Here is a 13395-nt window from a genome sequence, read left to right as displayed (position 1 = left end):
AACGACGACCGTTCAAGGGAAACTAGAACACACAAAGCAGCGTGGTGTAGATAAGCCTTGAAAAATAAGATTGTTTTGCATTTTATCTACTTAGATTTCTACATGAAAATAACGACATTTTACTGAGAATGGGACTTCGATTGAAATGAACAAGTAATAGTCACAACGTGTAACGCTTTCAAATAATACTACAATTCTGTATGTACCAAAAAAGTACACATCGAAATTCAAACTACGAACACATTCCTCTTCTTAAAAGTGTCAATACGATTGATAATTGAGTTGAGTTCCAAAAGGAAGAAGAATGATTTTTCACAAGAAAGGATTGTAACAAGCCAATTTATTGCGCCCCACCTTACGAAGATGCACAATCAACATGAAAGAATAACATATTAAAATAATACCCGTTCTCTCTTGGTGGTCTGAGAGGAACGGCTTGGTGATGCCCACTACGGGATATGAAGAGGTTTGATATGTGAATTTGGTAACATCATCCAAATCCCGCAAATTGTTCATGTACCATTTTGTTTACAGCAAATAGGTAGTCTGCTGTATCAATAGGTGACATTTTGTGTAGAATTCTTATCCTATTTGGGCACCGAATCAATAAGTGCCATTTGGCATCGATGATTCGATGTCTGTGTCTGAGGCAGACTTGAGACAAATTACTACTAACCATGTTATTGCCTACTTACAGGCTTTCTTCTTGGATTCAGACACAGAATCAGCAAACAAACGGACATGAAACATGAACAACGCTCGAGGAGGGCTTGCAAGCACTCGGGATATTCGAGATACGGGTGCTTATGGCCATCTTTGGCGATATGCAAGAAGACGGTGTGTGGCGACGAAGAATTAACGGCGAATCCAGTAGTCAGAAGGCAGCTGAAGCCGGAAGGGTACGATGGACAGGGCATGGACAGCAACCCTGCAAAGATTGGTGTTCGCTTCCGATTCGGCAGGTGCGAGACGACGTGGAGTGCAGCGAGCGAGGTGGGCTGACCAGGTACAGAACGACTTGGCGAATGTTAGGCGCATTCGAGGATGAAGAGATGTGGCGTCAAATTCTCGGGTACTTATTTCAAAGGTCGTATGCGATTTTGTAATCAAAGATTCAAACGTCGATTTCCTCCCTCTGATGGCACACCCACGCAAACCATCACCTCCGACAGGTACGGAGGGCTTCGGCTACCTGTTGGTAGTGTTGGTTTGCGTAAGTTGGACAAATCAGCGTATGAATCTTTGTTTACACAGGGTGTCTACTACCTGGAAAAACCTGAAAGTTTTATCTTTAACCTTTTTCGCCATAATCAAGAAATGCTCCCGATATAAGTAAGTTTGACAGAACCACCTGAACCAATTTTTCGGGGTACACTGACAATGTACTGGAGACGTCAAATTGCTCACGGGTTGGATCCCCCTATTTATCATTCCAAAGTTTCAAATTTGGGACCGTCACGAAAAGAGGTTATTTGAGTATCTCGAATCAATTAATGCCCTTTTGGCATCAACGATTCGATGTCTGTGTCTGGAAAAAAAATTTGGGATTGATCCCAACTAAATATTTGATTGCCTATTTTCAGGCTTTCCTCTTGAGTCCAGACACAGAATCAACAAATAAACAGACATTATAGCACAAACCATACAAACTCGATCGAATATTTACAACTATTCGAACAAAATAAACCCAACCGTAATCAGTTTGATGAAATAAAATTTAAAGAAATTTCCGAAAGAATTTTTAACCAAATTTCCAAAAAAGGAATTTAAAAAAAAATCGTAAAGGAATCGCCAAATGCATCTCTAAAGCAATTTCCGGAACCATTCCTTGAGATGTTTTCTAAAGTTTTTGCAAAGAAATTTTCAAATGAAATCCTGGAGGAAGTTCTAAGGGAAATTCTGAAGCAATTCTTAAAGTTCCCTCTTTGAAGGAATTTCTGTAATCATTTCCGGAGGATTTTCCGATGGAATCCTGGAGGAATTTTTGATTGAATGGCTGAAGTAATTTCTGGGTGAACTTGCGAAGGAATTCCTGGAAGAATTTCTTAAGTAATTTGCAACATTGTTTTTATGAGGCAACTAAAATTTTGTTTTTAGTTGTTTTTCGCAATATTTACTTGTTTGAATCGATTATTTTGCTGCTAAAATCTGTATATGGCAAGTTTGTTTTTACCTAGAAATTAATGTAAAACACCTGGAAAAAACCTAGAAAAATCAGGGAATTTTGTTTTTGCAGATGAGTAGACACCCTGTTACAAAATCACATACGTCATTTTGAATAAGTACCCGTGAATTGTTGATTCAGGGTTATCTGTTTAGATGTAAACTAAATAAATGAAATTAATAGAAACATCAGGATCTCCCACCTCGAACTTCCCTGAAGGGTTGTTTACCTCGGGCCACAAGGGTATCCAATAATTGCTCTCTGGAGGCGTCATTTTCCGAGCGGAACCAAACTACGTGATCGATGTCATCATAACCGGCTCCACACCTACAAAAGTTGCTATCGACAGGGGGTCCGCGATGTTAGACATAAGTACGTTAGGCATAATGGACGTTAGGCATAATGGACGTTAGGCATAATTCTGCCTTCTTTATATCATTGGCTGTTCTTTGGGTCATTTTATGCCTAACGTCCATTATGCCTAACGTACTTATGCCTAATGTCTTTATGCCTAACGTACTTATGCCTTACGGGGTATACCCATCGACAGAGTTTATTCTGTACAGCTGTGCGTTTAATGAATAGCGATTGGACATAAATCTGGGAAACTGAACCCAGTTAAGTCTAGTCATCACGCAAATGAAGCCTCGACTTTTGTGTGTCCAATTTATTTGCCAACTTCGAAGAGTACTCTGACGGACTAATGGGGAAGACTCGTTGTTCAAGAATTGTCTATCATGAACCTCACCTTCCTGTATGCCCATCTTTGCAAGCGAGTCTGCATCTGTAGATTGAGCAGTGAGATGATGGGACCCAAACAAAGGTAATCTTGAATGATCTTTCGACCAAAACACGCATCTTCTCTCTTATGTTTGTAAGAAAGTAAGATGTGTGCTTAATAGATTTCATCGACCGGAGTGCCTCGATATAACTAAGACTATCCGAAAAGATGAAATAATGGTCTACGGGCTGATTCGAAATTGTCCCCAAAGCAAAGTTAATTGCTGCCAGCTCAGCAACATAAACCGAACAAGTTCCTGAACTTTTCAGAAGGTGGTTGAAGTTACATTTAAGGTCACTCCTGACGGAATCCAAGATTAAAAGTGTTCGCGTTTTCGGGGGCACACCACTCGATACGGAAGCAACGCACAACTGTCATTTTTATTATTTCACGCATGCTGCGACGCAGCAAAGCTAAATCCACAAAAATGATAGTTGTGCGCCGCTTCTGAATCGAGTGGTGTGCCCCTGAAAACGCGAGCACTTTTTCTCATGGATTCCGTCAGGAGTGACCTTAAAACACCGAAGTCAGTGGACCCGTTGATGCGAGTGTTGCAATTGACATGTTCATCTTTTTCTGAAAAAAGGAGGGAATAGATATTTGTCGAAGTTAATCTAGTATTCTTTGAATAGCGTGTTTCATGGACAGATCGTATTCAATGGAGGAACTGTCGTTGGTGAAATGAGCTCGAGGTAAATTCTAACACGGAAGACAAAGGTCTGAAGAAATGTAGTTGAGATAGACGGTTAGGAATTTTGACCGACGAATCAAAGTCAATTTACAGTGTCATTGTTTTATGACTATTCCCAGACTATGCAGTTCCAATGCTACATGCAGCGCGTCAGCGCCGACTACGCGGTCTCTCTCTCTAAATTAACATTTCGGTTACTTCTGCCTTCTTTACCGATTGGTTGATCAATACATATGTTCCAAGTAAGGACCTTCGGTAAATAAGTGTTTAGCTTAAGCGAAAATATGGAATAAAGAATCATTCGTTATTACACTTCGAACGAAGTGAGTCCTGAGTTTGATGATGTTTTACTTCCCGTCGAAACTTAACTTACGCGACTAACTTACAGCTCGGTTTTGGAGCAGTTCTATGGCCTTTCCATATACTTAGTATACGAGAAAAGCAAAAATGAATGGAATAATTTCTATATTGAAAACTGGATTTCGCTAGATTGTCCCGTTTCGTTGATTGTCGATGCCGATTCCACAGAGAAAAAGAATTGCTCTCACAGACGAACATGCAGATAGCTTCTAAATTAGATATCGATCCACAGCAATCCTAGAAACGCGTGTATATTTGAGAATCGTCGTTCCACTTCCGTTGCCTTTCTCGATAGTGCATATCGCGAGGGAAAGATTGGAAATTGGATCTTATTTATGCTTGTCAGTGGCATACCATTTTTGATTCCACGTCATACTTCAACCAACGCTGCTCAGGGATTATACTTATAAGCAAACCAATAATGCGAAGAAAATGAAGATACCCCAACTGCAAGCTTCTTTCCGGCTTATATTTGAAAAGATCTCTCGTACCAGCGGGAAAATAAAATAAGATGACTCTCCATCGATTCCATAGCATACGCTATTCTCCGTGCGCAATGATATTTTCTCGAGAATTATGTAATCATCTAATCAAGTCCTAATTTTGATTACGAAGGCGAGCATGACGATTTTTTTTCTTGGTTTCCCATGAAGTTAAGTGACTGACCAATTATAAGCACCGCTTCTGGAAGATTGTTGGTTCATAAAGGAATAACATCTTTTTTTATGATGGATTACGCTTCGTTGGGATAATGAGTTCTGCGTTTGTTTGGCAAGTCATTAGCATGTCGTGCGGTGAATATGGTGATGCTGCTGAAGCTACATTTTGATGTTGTTTTTTTTTTGGGAGGATATTAAATCTATGAAATGGGTAATGATGTTGAGGGAATCCTAATTAAATAGCTCGGAAAATCTTACGTTAGCTACCAAGCGCACCCAAACCAGAAAATTTGATTTTAGATTTTCTAGGAAAAAAATATCATTTGGTCAACACTATTGCTTCTTGCATCAACCATCTATTATGATACAGATACTGCCTTTCTGGTTACAATCAACACACCAGTATCTCTTAGGGTCTGTCTCATTTCCCGACTTAAACTCAATTCAAACTTAAAAGTGACAGATTGAAAATTATCAAATAACCCTGCTGGCAGAGCAAGATTACTTTTGACGCAAATCGAATCATTCTTGATAGATTTTTATTGGAATTGTTTGGTAGGACCAAGGATGTTATCGATCAATTAGTAATTTGCGTTCGATCATTTAGCAGTTTATCAATAACTCGTTCCAGAAGCTGAATTTCAAAATATGTTGTATGGTGAACTTCTAGTGCGAAAGTTTTTATCTAATCTACCGTAGGACCAGCCATTCTTATAACCGAGTATTTTTTAAATTTCCGAACTGTTTAGTTAGTCACATCATAATTTGAAGCCTAATTTAAGTTTATATTGCGAACAGTACAAAAGCTTAGAATATTACTTGTGAATTCATGTACGTAAATTATCAAAGGTAAATTGAATTTAAAAAGATTTGCAAAGAGTACAATCTGGTATGTGCCAAGTTAGGAAACTTACTTACTTATTACAGATTGGACAAAATCGATCGTAATCACTTCCCTGGGGAGCAGATTACCCTGAATTGCTAGATCGAAGGTAATTTTCCTGTATAAAAAGTACCTACCTATTATCTTCAATTAGTGTTTAATTAACATGCACATCCATGTATACAGATATATCATAAATAACCGTACGAGACCTTTCCGGACGTAACGAAATAAGAAGACACTAAACGTGAGTAAAATAATTGAACTAAAAATATTGTTAATGCTCAAACACATACATTAATTCCCCCACATACTCTCTAATAGCTAAAATTATAATTTGTATCCCAACAGGCAAAATTTATCATACGAGAAATCAATACAACGTAATCTACGTCGACGAGTTTGTTTAATTTTTTTGGAAATTCCTCTTCGTATTGCTGTCGGTAACGGGAACAATTTAAATTTTCCGTTTAGTCCGGATGTCAACCGGTAGCATAGCGAGTGCTGGGAAGAATCCCCGAAGAAAAAGTGATGCACCTGATGAAGAGGAGCGAGTTGCGGCACGTGTCGTCGTGTGGATACCAGTCGTATAGTGTAGTGTGACGACTGCGACGCGTGGCTCACTACGGTTGTGTTAACGTCGGTGATAGTATCCAATACTATGATTGGAGCTGTAATGGGTGCGTGAGAACTTCGCTGGAGCAGCAGAGACGTGTTTTGAGTGAACAGTTGGAGTGTCTTGAGCAGCAGCAGATGCAGTGGCAACAAGAGCAACAGAGGAGTCTGGAGCAGATGGATAAACGGCAAAAACTTGCACAGAGGCAGGAGCAGTAGGAGTTGCAGCAGCTAAAGCAGAAGCAGTTTGATCAGCAGCAGATCGCAGAATGAGCAGATGGAATCAGTTATAACGGGAACTAAAGTGCCTTCAGAATCACTTGGCGCTATTCCAGAACAGGAGCGAAAGCAAGCCGAGTGCATCAAGAGGACGGTATTGGGAGGACGAACAGTAAAAGAGGGCAAAAGGAACGAGCCTTTGGCAAGCTCAACAACTAACAATGTGAGACCATCCAGTACATACGGCAAGACATCGTCGAAGAATTCAAAGCATTCGATGAAAGTTCGACAGTTGCAATTCAAAGCACTAGAAGAGAGGCAAGCATTGGAAAAAAGGCAATTGGAAGAACGGCTAGCTTTAGAGCAAGAAATGCTAGAAACCAGTGAGTCGGAGGAAGAATTGATGGTAAATCTCGAGAAGATGGCTGGAGAGTGGCTGAAAAAAGTAGAAGGTTGTATCCGAGACACGACCGCCAATTGGACGTAGGATTACGTAAGTGTAGAAGATTTTATTTTGAAACTCTGAATATGTTTCTTGCTGCTAATTTTTGAAGATGGGGCTGTATATTCAATCTGGGTTGGAATATCCTCGGCATGTCGCATATCCTGGAAATAAATGGGCGAAAACCCGATTGTTACTATAAACTCATTTCGGTTTATAACTATAAGCAGAGTATTAAAGAAACAGAAGATCGGTAAACAACAGCCTTAACAACATCTTCCTCCATGAATATTTGGTGGCCCTGAAAAGGGCCGTTTGTTTATGTTGGCTTGAAGCCTTTTGAAGTGATGTACGCCGTGGTCCCGATGAATGTTAAAGGATGTATCAATCCACTGTTGGGCTGAATCTGTAGAAAACAAAGAAAAGAACAAAACGGAAAGAATATTTCATATTAAATACATTATGATCTAAATATAAATTTAGTTACCAAATACTCAAGTTTCATTTTCAGGATCAATTATCTATTTTTGCTACGGACTGTCCGGCTGATGTCAATGATTGGTCATTCAGGTTGAAATCGAACGTTTCGGCAGATGAACTAGCGGAACAACGACGATCAGTGACGTTAATTCACTTCACTGGGATGGCATCGGTTCTAGAATAAAATAACATAACTGATGAAGAGAACTATGTTTAATTCTAAATCATTAGTTTTACCTCGGGACACCGCAAGAATCGACAAAATAGGCCGGTGGTAGGAGAAGTACGTGCAGTATCTCCTGCATTCCACACTTACGTTCCGGGTGAACGTTAGATCGAGACATGTGCCACCCAGAGTAGTCGCTATAGTTGGATCCGAAGCACAATCCAGATAGAGAAACTGCTTCATGAACCAGATGAAATCTCTGTTCTCCTCTTTCGTCACATCTGATCAAAGCTTTCCTAATTAATATTAAAGTCTCCCGACACTTCCACGGGCATGGCAACATGGGTGTACTTTATGAGGTTGCGCACTAAGAAATATTTCTTTTGCTTCAGGGTGGTACCTAGTAAATATACAAAATTTAATGCAACATACTTAAAGACAAACACAACTATACTATTTGATTATACCTGGTGAAATATATACCGCAAACAGTAACGTGCGGGTTTCCATGATCGAAACCTCTGCAGCACAGCAGTCCCCATATTCGTCTGCTACACTCAATGCTGGGTCATAGCTTTCATTGAGCTTCGTAATGGCGTGAGAAACGGCCATAGTTGACGAACCAGCACGTTCAAATATTGCCACCTCCTCCGCTCTTGTTCCGTCACGCTTCTCTTGACAAACACAAAGGTATCCATTGATGTTTGTGGTTGTGCCGTTGTCAAGCCAAGTTTCGCTCATTGCAAGCAAATCAACGGCGGTAAGCACCCGATCTGTTGCAATGTCCGACGAGTGTGCATTCAAACTTTGTACATTGATGCTCATCAACGTACAAGCCAACCTGTTTGCGGTTATAGCTTCCATGATATCGTCTGTAATGGTGCGCATACGATGGTTACTCAAACGTTCAAGTTCCGTCCGAAGGTCGTTCATTCTAGGGGTCATAGAACCCTTTCCGTGGTGGAACCGGAATGAGTTACTGGCATTCGTCAGATACAATCCGTCGATTGATGTAACCCTGGAAAGACCAACGTAAACTAGCTGCTGTTCCTGACCCTTATCGTAATTATATACGACTTCCGAGGATGGGCCTCCTGGGACTTATAGAATGTGAGGGCATACGCACTTACCACGGGAAACTGCCATCTTTTACACTTAACACCACCGTTAATGGTTACGTTCGCCGATCGTTTGACGATTGGAGTCCAGCCTGTTTGTAGCACCCCAGGTCTCGAATACACCAGCGGTCTGGCCTTCACTCTCAACATCTTCCCAATGGACTCATTTTCGAATGCCATCCAAAGCCTCGTGATTGCCTGTTGCTGCGAGTTTCCTTCATTGTACTCAACATGCATGAGCTCTCCGATCGCTCCGTTCACGATGCCATCTTCGACTTCCACGTTGGTGGTCAGCATATAAGGTGTACCAAGAACAAGACGCAACAGATACGGTAAGCCACCAGTCTCTACTACACTCATCTTATGCACCTTTGTGCGAGCACTGGCCAGCTGGGAATTGTCCTTATAACCAGAGTATAGGTCATCTGCAGTACATTCGACAGCCTCTCGATCCATCAACGCCACAGAGTTATACCGTTCGACATCAGCGTTCCGATGGAATAACCGGATCCCTCGAGGGACATGCTGCCGACACCACTCCTCCGTACGGAACCTGCTTTCAATAAGCTCGATTTCCTCAGACGACATCCGCTCACCGTTGCCAATTTTTGTGAGAATGCTGGAGAACTGCTCGTTGGTTTGTCGCATAACTTGAACCAATGGGTAGAAGTCGAGAGATTGCCATAAAACGGCGCCATGCATGGAGTTTATGCTCGGTTTAAACACCGCCCGTGCATTGACCGGTGGCAATTGACGAAGATCGCCGCAAAATACGATCGGCATTCCACCGAACGGATCGTCGTAGTTCCCCGTGATTTCTTGAAGCCGGACATGTACTGTGTTGAGGACATCAGCACCGAGCATGCTTGTTTCGTCGATAATGATGAGCTTCACGTTGGCGAAGGCGTTCCGGTACAGTTGTAATGCCTCGAAACTCAGCTTTGAGCTTTGCCTACGCGACATGCAAATCCGGAATGCGGAATGCACTGTTGTTCCACCTATTGCGACCGCTGCTTTTCCAGTGGATGCGCATGCTACATAAGCGTTGTGCTGCATATTATGAGCTTGGCTGTACCGGTTCACTGTCTCCATTAGAATGCGCAAAGTGAACGTTTTGCCACAGCCCGCCGGGCCAGTGAAGAATATCTGCACTGGTTTGCAGTTTTCTTCAGAGGAATGCAAGCTGTGGATTACTTGCACGATCAAATCCCGCTGCTCTGCATTCGTGGCACGCACCATTTCACAATATTCTTGCTTTGACAAGACATTTGATCGCTGTTTGACGACAGCTGCCAAGGGTCCTGTTGGCAAGTTGTGAATATCGTCATCATTCGGCTCCATGACGATCGTGCGGACGAACTCATCGCGCTTCTGGTCGGCAATCACCTGCTGCTCATCGTCTTCGCTGCATATGCGGATGTATTCCTCCACAACCTGATCCAAGTTCATTTCGCAGTCATACTCCTTGTGCTTTGCCAAAATGGCGGCCTCGTTGTGTTCATACAACTTCAGGAATTTGTTCCGATCAAGTACATCGCAGACTTCATTCCTGAACGGTAGGAAGAGGAGAACCATCTCACGCTTATAGTCGACCATTTCCGCCATACTGTACGAGCACCAACGCAATACACGAGGAACTAAACGGAGTCTATATGAATGCTTCGTGGATCTTTCTTCCGAATAATATGCTGCGAAATCCGCCAAGCAGATATCATCCATTCCTCGGCGCAGTTCATACCGTTGAATGATGTTTAGCGTCCACACATCGGTGGAATTGTCGTCGAGATCCTCTTCGTCCATCTGTTTGTTCCGCTTCTTGGATTTTATTCGCTCTTGTGGCCACATTGTCGCAATAAACTCAACCTAAAACGAAATTGAATTCTAAATTGTGAAAACTATATCATTTGATGAATGGTACCTTGCGGCTGGCTTCTGACATCGGTTGCCGAAGCAAATACCAAGCAGCCTCCTGGGCAGACATTTCCACGGAATTTAACATTTTTATGCTGACCATCTTCAGCAATCCATTGTAGTCCTGGTCTGGATGCTCTTCCTGGAGCTTTATGAGGTCACGATGTAAACTACTTATGCCTCTGTTGGTCTTGTTTACGTATTCCACAACATAAGCAGCACATGAAAACTCCTCCAGCACAAACTGCAAATCCATATTGGATTTGAGCTTCTCAGCGATCCAAGGATTGAATGGATTGGTCCAAAGCTGCGTCATGGAACGTTTCAGCAGAACTGTTGGTCGGCGAATGGAAGAGCGAATCACGTCCAAGTAGTAATCGTACGTGCAACTGCTATCAACGAGAAACGCGTCAAGGCTATCGTAGACCTTCGTTTCAAGAGCTTCTCGCATTTTCGCTGCCTTTCTGTTTAGCTGTTGAAGTCGGCCATCCCCGGCTGTAATGGGGATCAGAATTCTGGTTTGATCCATTGGCCAGTACGGAATATTAAACCGGCAACGTTTATCGTTTCGCTTGAAACACGTAAACGTGTGTTTATGAACCTAAAAGGGTTTGACATTGTGAGTGATTACTTGCTAGAAACTATGCGAAATGTAAACCCACCTGATTGCCATAGGTCTCAGGCAGATCTTCCGATCTGATGGAGCACAGAAAATCGATCAACTCAACAGTAGCGGGCATTCTTTCGGAAACATCCTCACGGGGATCGTTCGCCAGCCAGAGCAGAATATGTGCATGCGGGCTGCCACGATGCTGGAACTCGATCCTCTTAAAATAATCTACAACGTGGTATTTGCCGAACGGGCTCAACCTGGTCGATGACAGAAGGCGCAGAAAGATGTTTACCAACTTGTGAAAATATGCACAGCACGTGACAGGATCTTCGCTGACAAGTGTAGCACGCTGGAGTGCAGACAACTGTTGCACAATATCGTCCATTTCCGCAATGTTAGAGCCACCAGAAAGCTTCCGCAGAATGCTTAGTAGGTGAGGCCATCTAATTTCATTTGCACTCATCGTCAAAACATCGTGGGTTTCCCCAGCTGCCGGATCATGGCGAAAACATCCCGTTTTCTTTGCTGCCAATATTGAACGGAGTTCGGAATAGATTTCAGAAAGAGAGGTTACGCTCAATACAGCTTTCCAAAATTCCCGATCTTGCAACTGCGCCCTTGTTATGTTGGCCGTGCCCATGCATTTAAAGGTATTGTTCAATCCTTCCGATACCCGCAGCCGCATGATTTTCATGGCCATATACAAAATATGCTCCGGTCTCGCGCCCCGCCGATCCCGACGTCGCACCTCGCTAGTAGCCATCATGAACGCTGTCACATGGACTTCACGGTTGAAGCATCTCGGATGACCAAGATAAATATCAGGGAAAGACAGCTCCTCAGCAAACTCATCGTAGATAATGGAAAGCGGTTTCTGATTTTGTGCCGGTGCAAGTTCCAGACACTTGTCTTCATTCCACATGAGCGTATGTTGTTGTCCAATCATCATTTCTACCTTGTTCATCTCGTCGACGACTTCAAGGTCTACTGCCCTACGTTCCTCCGAAATATCCGTCTGCTCTGTTTGTCCGATCGCAGCCAAGTTTTCTTCATTGAAAACAATTCCATTCCGCCTGTAGAGCGGTGTAGTAACCAGATAGTTCAGCCATGCTTTAACGGTACCTTTCTTCACGTAGCCGGACAAGTAACTTGATTTGTGTATGAAGTGTTTCTTGATGCACACGTTGATAGCATAGTCGTCATCCAGTTGGCGGGGAAGTTCGCCTACCATCTGGGCCACGTCGACTGGAATGTTGATAATTTGGCCGATTATTGCCAAACTACCTGTTGCATGTTAATGAAAATAGGTTAGGAAAATCATATATTTATTTGATGTAATACATTTTTAAGTTAAAATAACTTTTCCACAAACTTGCAGTATGCCGCAAACTACGAAACTGCATGCAATTGATCCTGGGAGACACCAGTCTTGTGGTGAGTGAGTCCAGCGGAGGCAAATTGGAACTAAACTTGGGATATGTAAAGCTTTGATTGCGACAATGTGAAAACCGATCCGCGGTTCAGGCTTGTTCGACATGTAGCACACGCCAAAAATCCTTCCACCGTTTCGAAATAATTTGTCGCCAGTAACACGGCAGCATTTGAGTCGGAGATTGGTTTCAAATCATTCCTGAACCAGATTCTAGCACACACATCACAAGCGCAACCGAAATCGTTTTCCACGAAACGTTTCTGGAACTCCCGATCAGCCCGATCGAAATTGGGTTTGTCTTGTGTTAAAAGCGAAGAAATATGTTCGCAATCATCAGCGACAGCAGACACGTTTTCTTCAAAGTCACCACGCTCATCATCGACATCTGCTCTTGCGGACTGCATCACAACACCGGCGTCGGAATCTTCATGATCAGAGTTTACGACCGTATCAGCACGGATTAAGTTGAATTCTACTCGAAGAAATTGTAACACGGGAAGATTAATCCTTATTGACAGACAGATATACATAATTGACAGATGCATTCGCATTTAAAATGACTGTACCAAGTACAATAAGACATTTAAAAACATAAAAAAACATAAAAGATGAAATGAAAAATTATTGCCAAGCGTACTATAAACAACAATAGCATAGTAATATAAAATTCAAGTAGCATGTGTTTAGGATATATTTGTACAAAACACACTATCCGTTTAAGTAAATCTTAACTTTATGTCATAAAAATCTATTTGTTAAAATTTTGCGATTCGCTGGAATCTAATATGTTATTGTTCCAAATACAAAATTCAACATTCAATTGAATCAAATAATAAACAAGTAAAAGACACCGTAGATTTA

At 42.1% G+C, this 13395-nt stretch overlaps 1 protein-coding gene and 1 long non-coding RNA gene across 2 annotated transcripts; both read right to left on the bottom strand.

Moving 5' to 3' along the window:
* Positions 1-6944: 6944 nt before the first annotated feature.
* On the bottom strand, positions 6945-7733 carry LOC134207073 (uncharacterized). Its single transcript, XR_009978351.1, has 3 exons — positions 7532-7733; positions 7302-7469; positions 6945-7220 (listed from the first exon to the last, which is right to left on the bottom strand). It is a non-coding gene; the product is annotated as an uncharacterized LOC134207073 (long non-coding RNA).
* Positions 7734-8131: 398 nt separating this feature from the next.
* LOC134207065 (uncharacterized) lies at positions 8132-11549 on the bottom strand. Its single transcript, XM_062682791.1, has 2 exons — positions 11152-11549; positions 8132-8478 (listed from the first exon to the last, which is right to left on the bottom strand). The coding sequence occupies exons 1-2, from the start codon at positions 11485-11487 to the stop codon at positions 8437-8439; spliced, it is 378 nt and encodes a 125-aa protein (XP_062538775.1). The 5' UTR covers positions 11488-11549; the 3' UTR covers positions 8132-8436.
* Positions 11550-13395: the final 1846 nt, after the last annotated feature.

Source organism: Armigeres subalbatus, chromosome 1 (genome assembly GCF_024139115.2).
Source record: "Armigeres subalbatus isolate Guangzhou_Male chromosome 1, GZ_Asu_2, whole genome shotgun sequence".
Classification (NCBI taxonomy): domain Eukaryota; kingdom Metazoa; phylum Arthropoda; class Insecta; order Diptera; family Culicidae; genus Armigeres; species Armigeres subalbatus.
Note: the sequence above shows the minus strand (reverse complement) of the source record. Positions and strands in the feature narration are given on the sequence as shown.

What these genes read in the sequence shown, in the direction of transcription:
- LOC134207065 (XM_062682791.1), bottom strand. Translation starts at nt 11,487, where the DNA reads ATGGACGATATTGTGCAACAGTTGTCTGCACTCCAGCGTGCTACACTT. An exon ending in CTGAGACCTATGGCAATCAG is followed by an intron (nt 8,479 to 11,151) that starts GTGGGTTTACAT and finishes TGGTCTTTCCAG; the next exon opens with GGTTACATCAATCGACGGAT.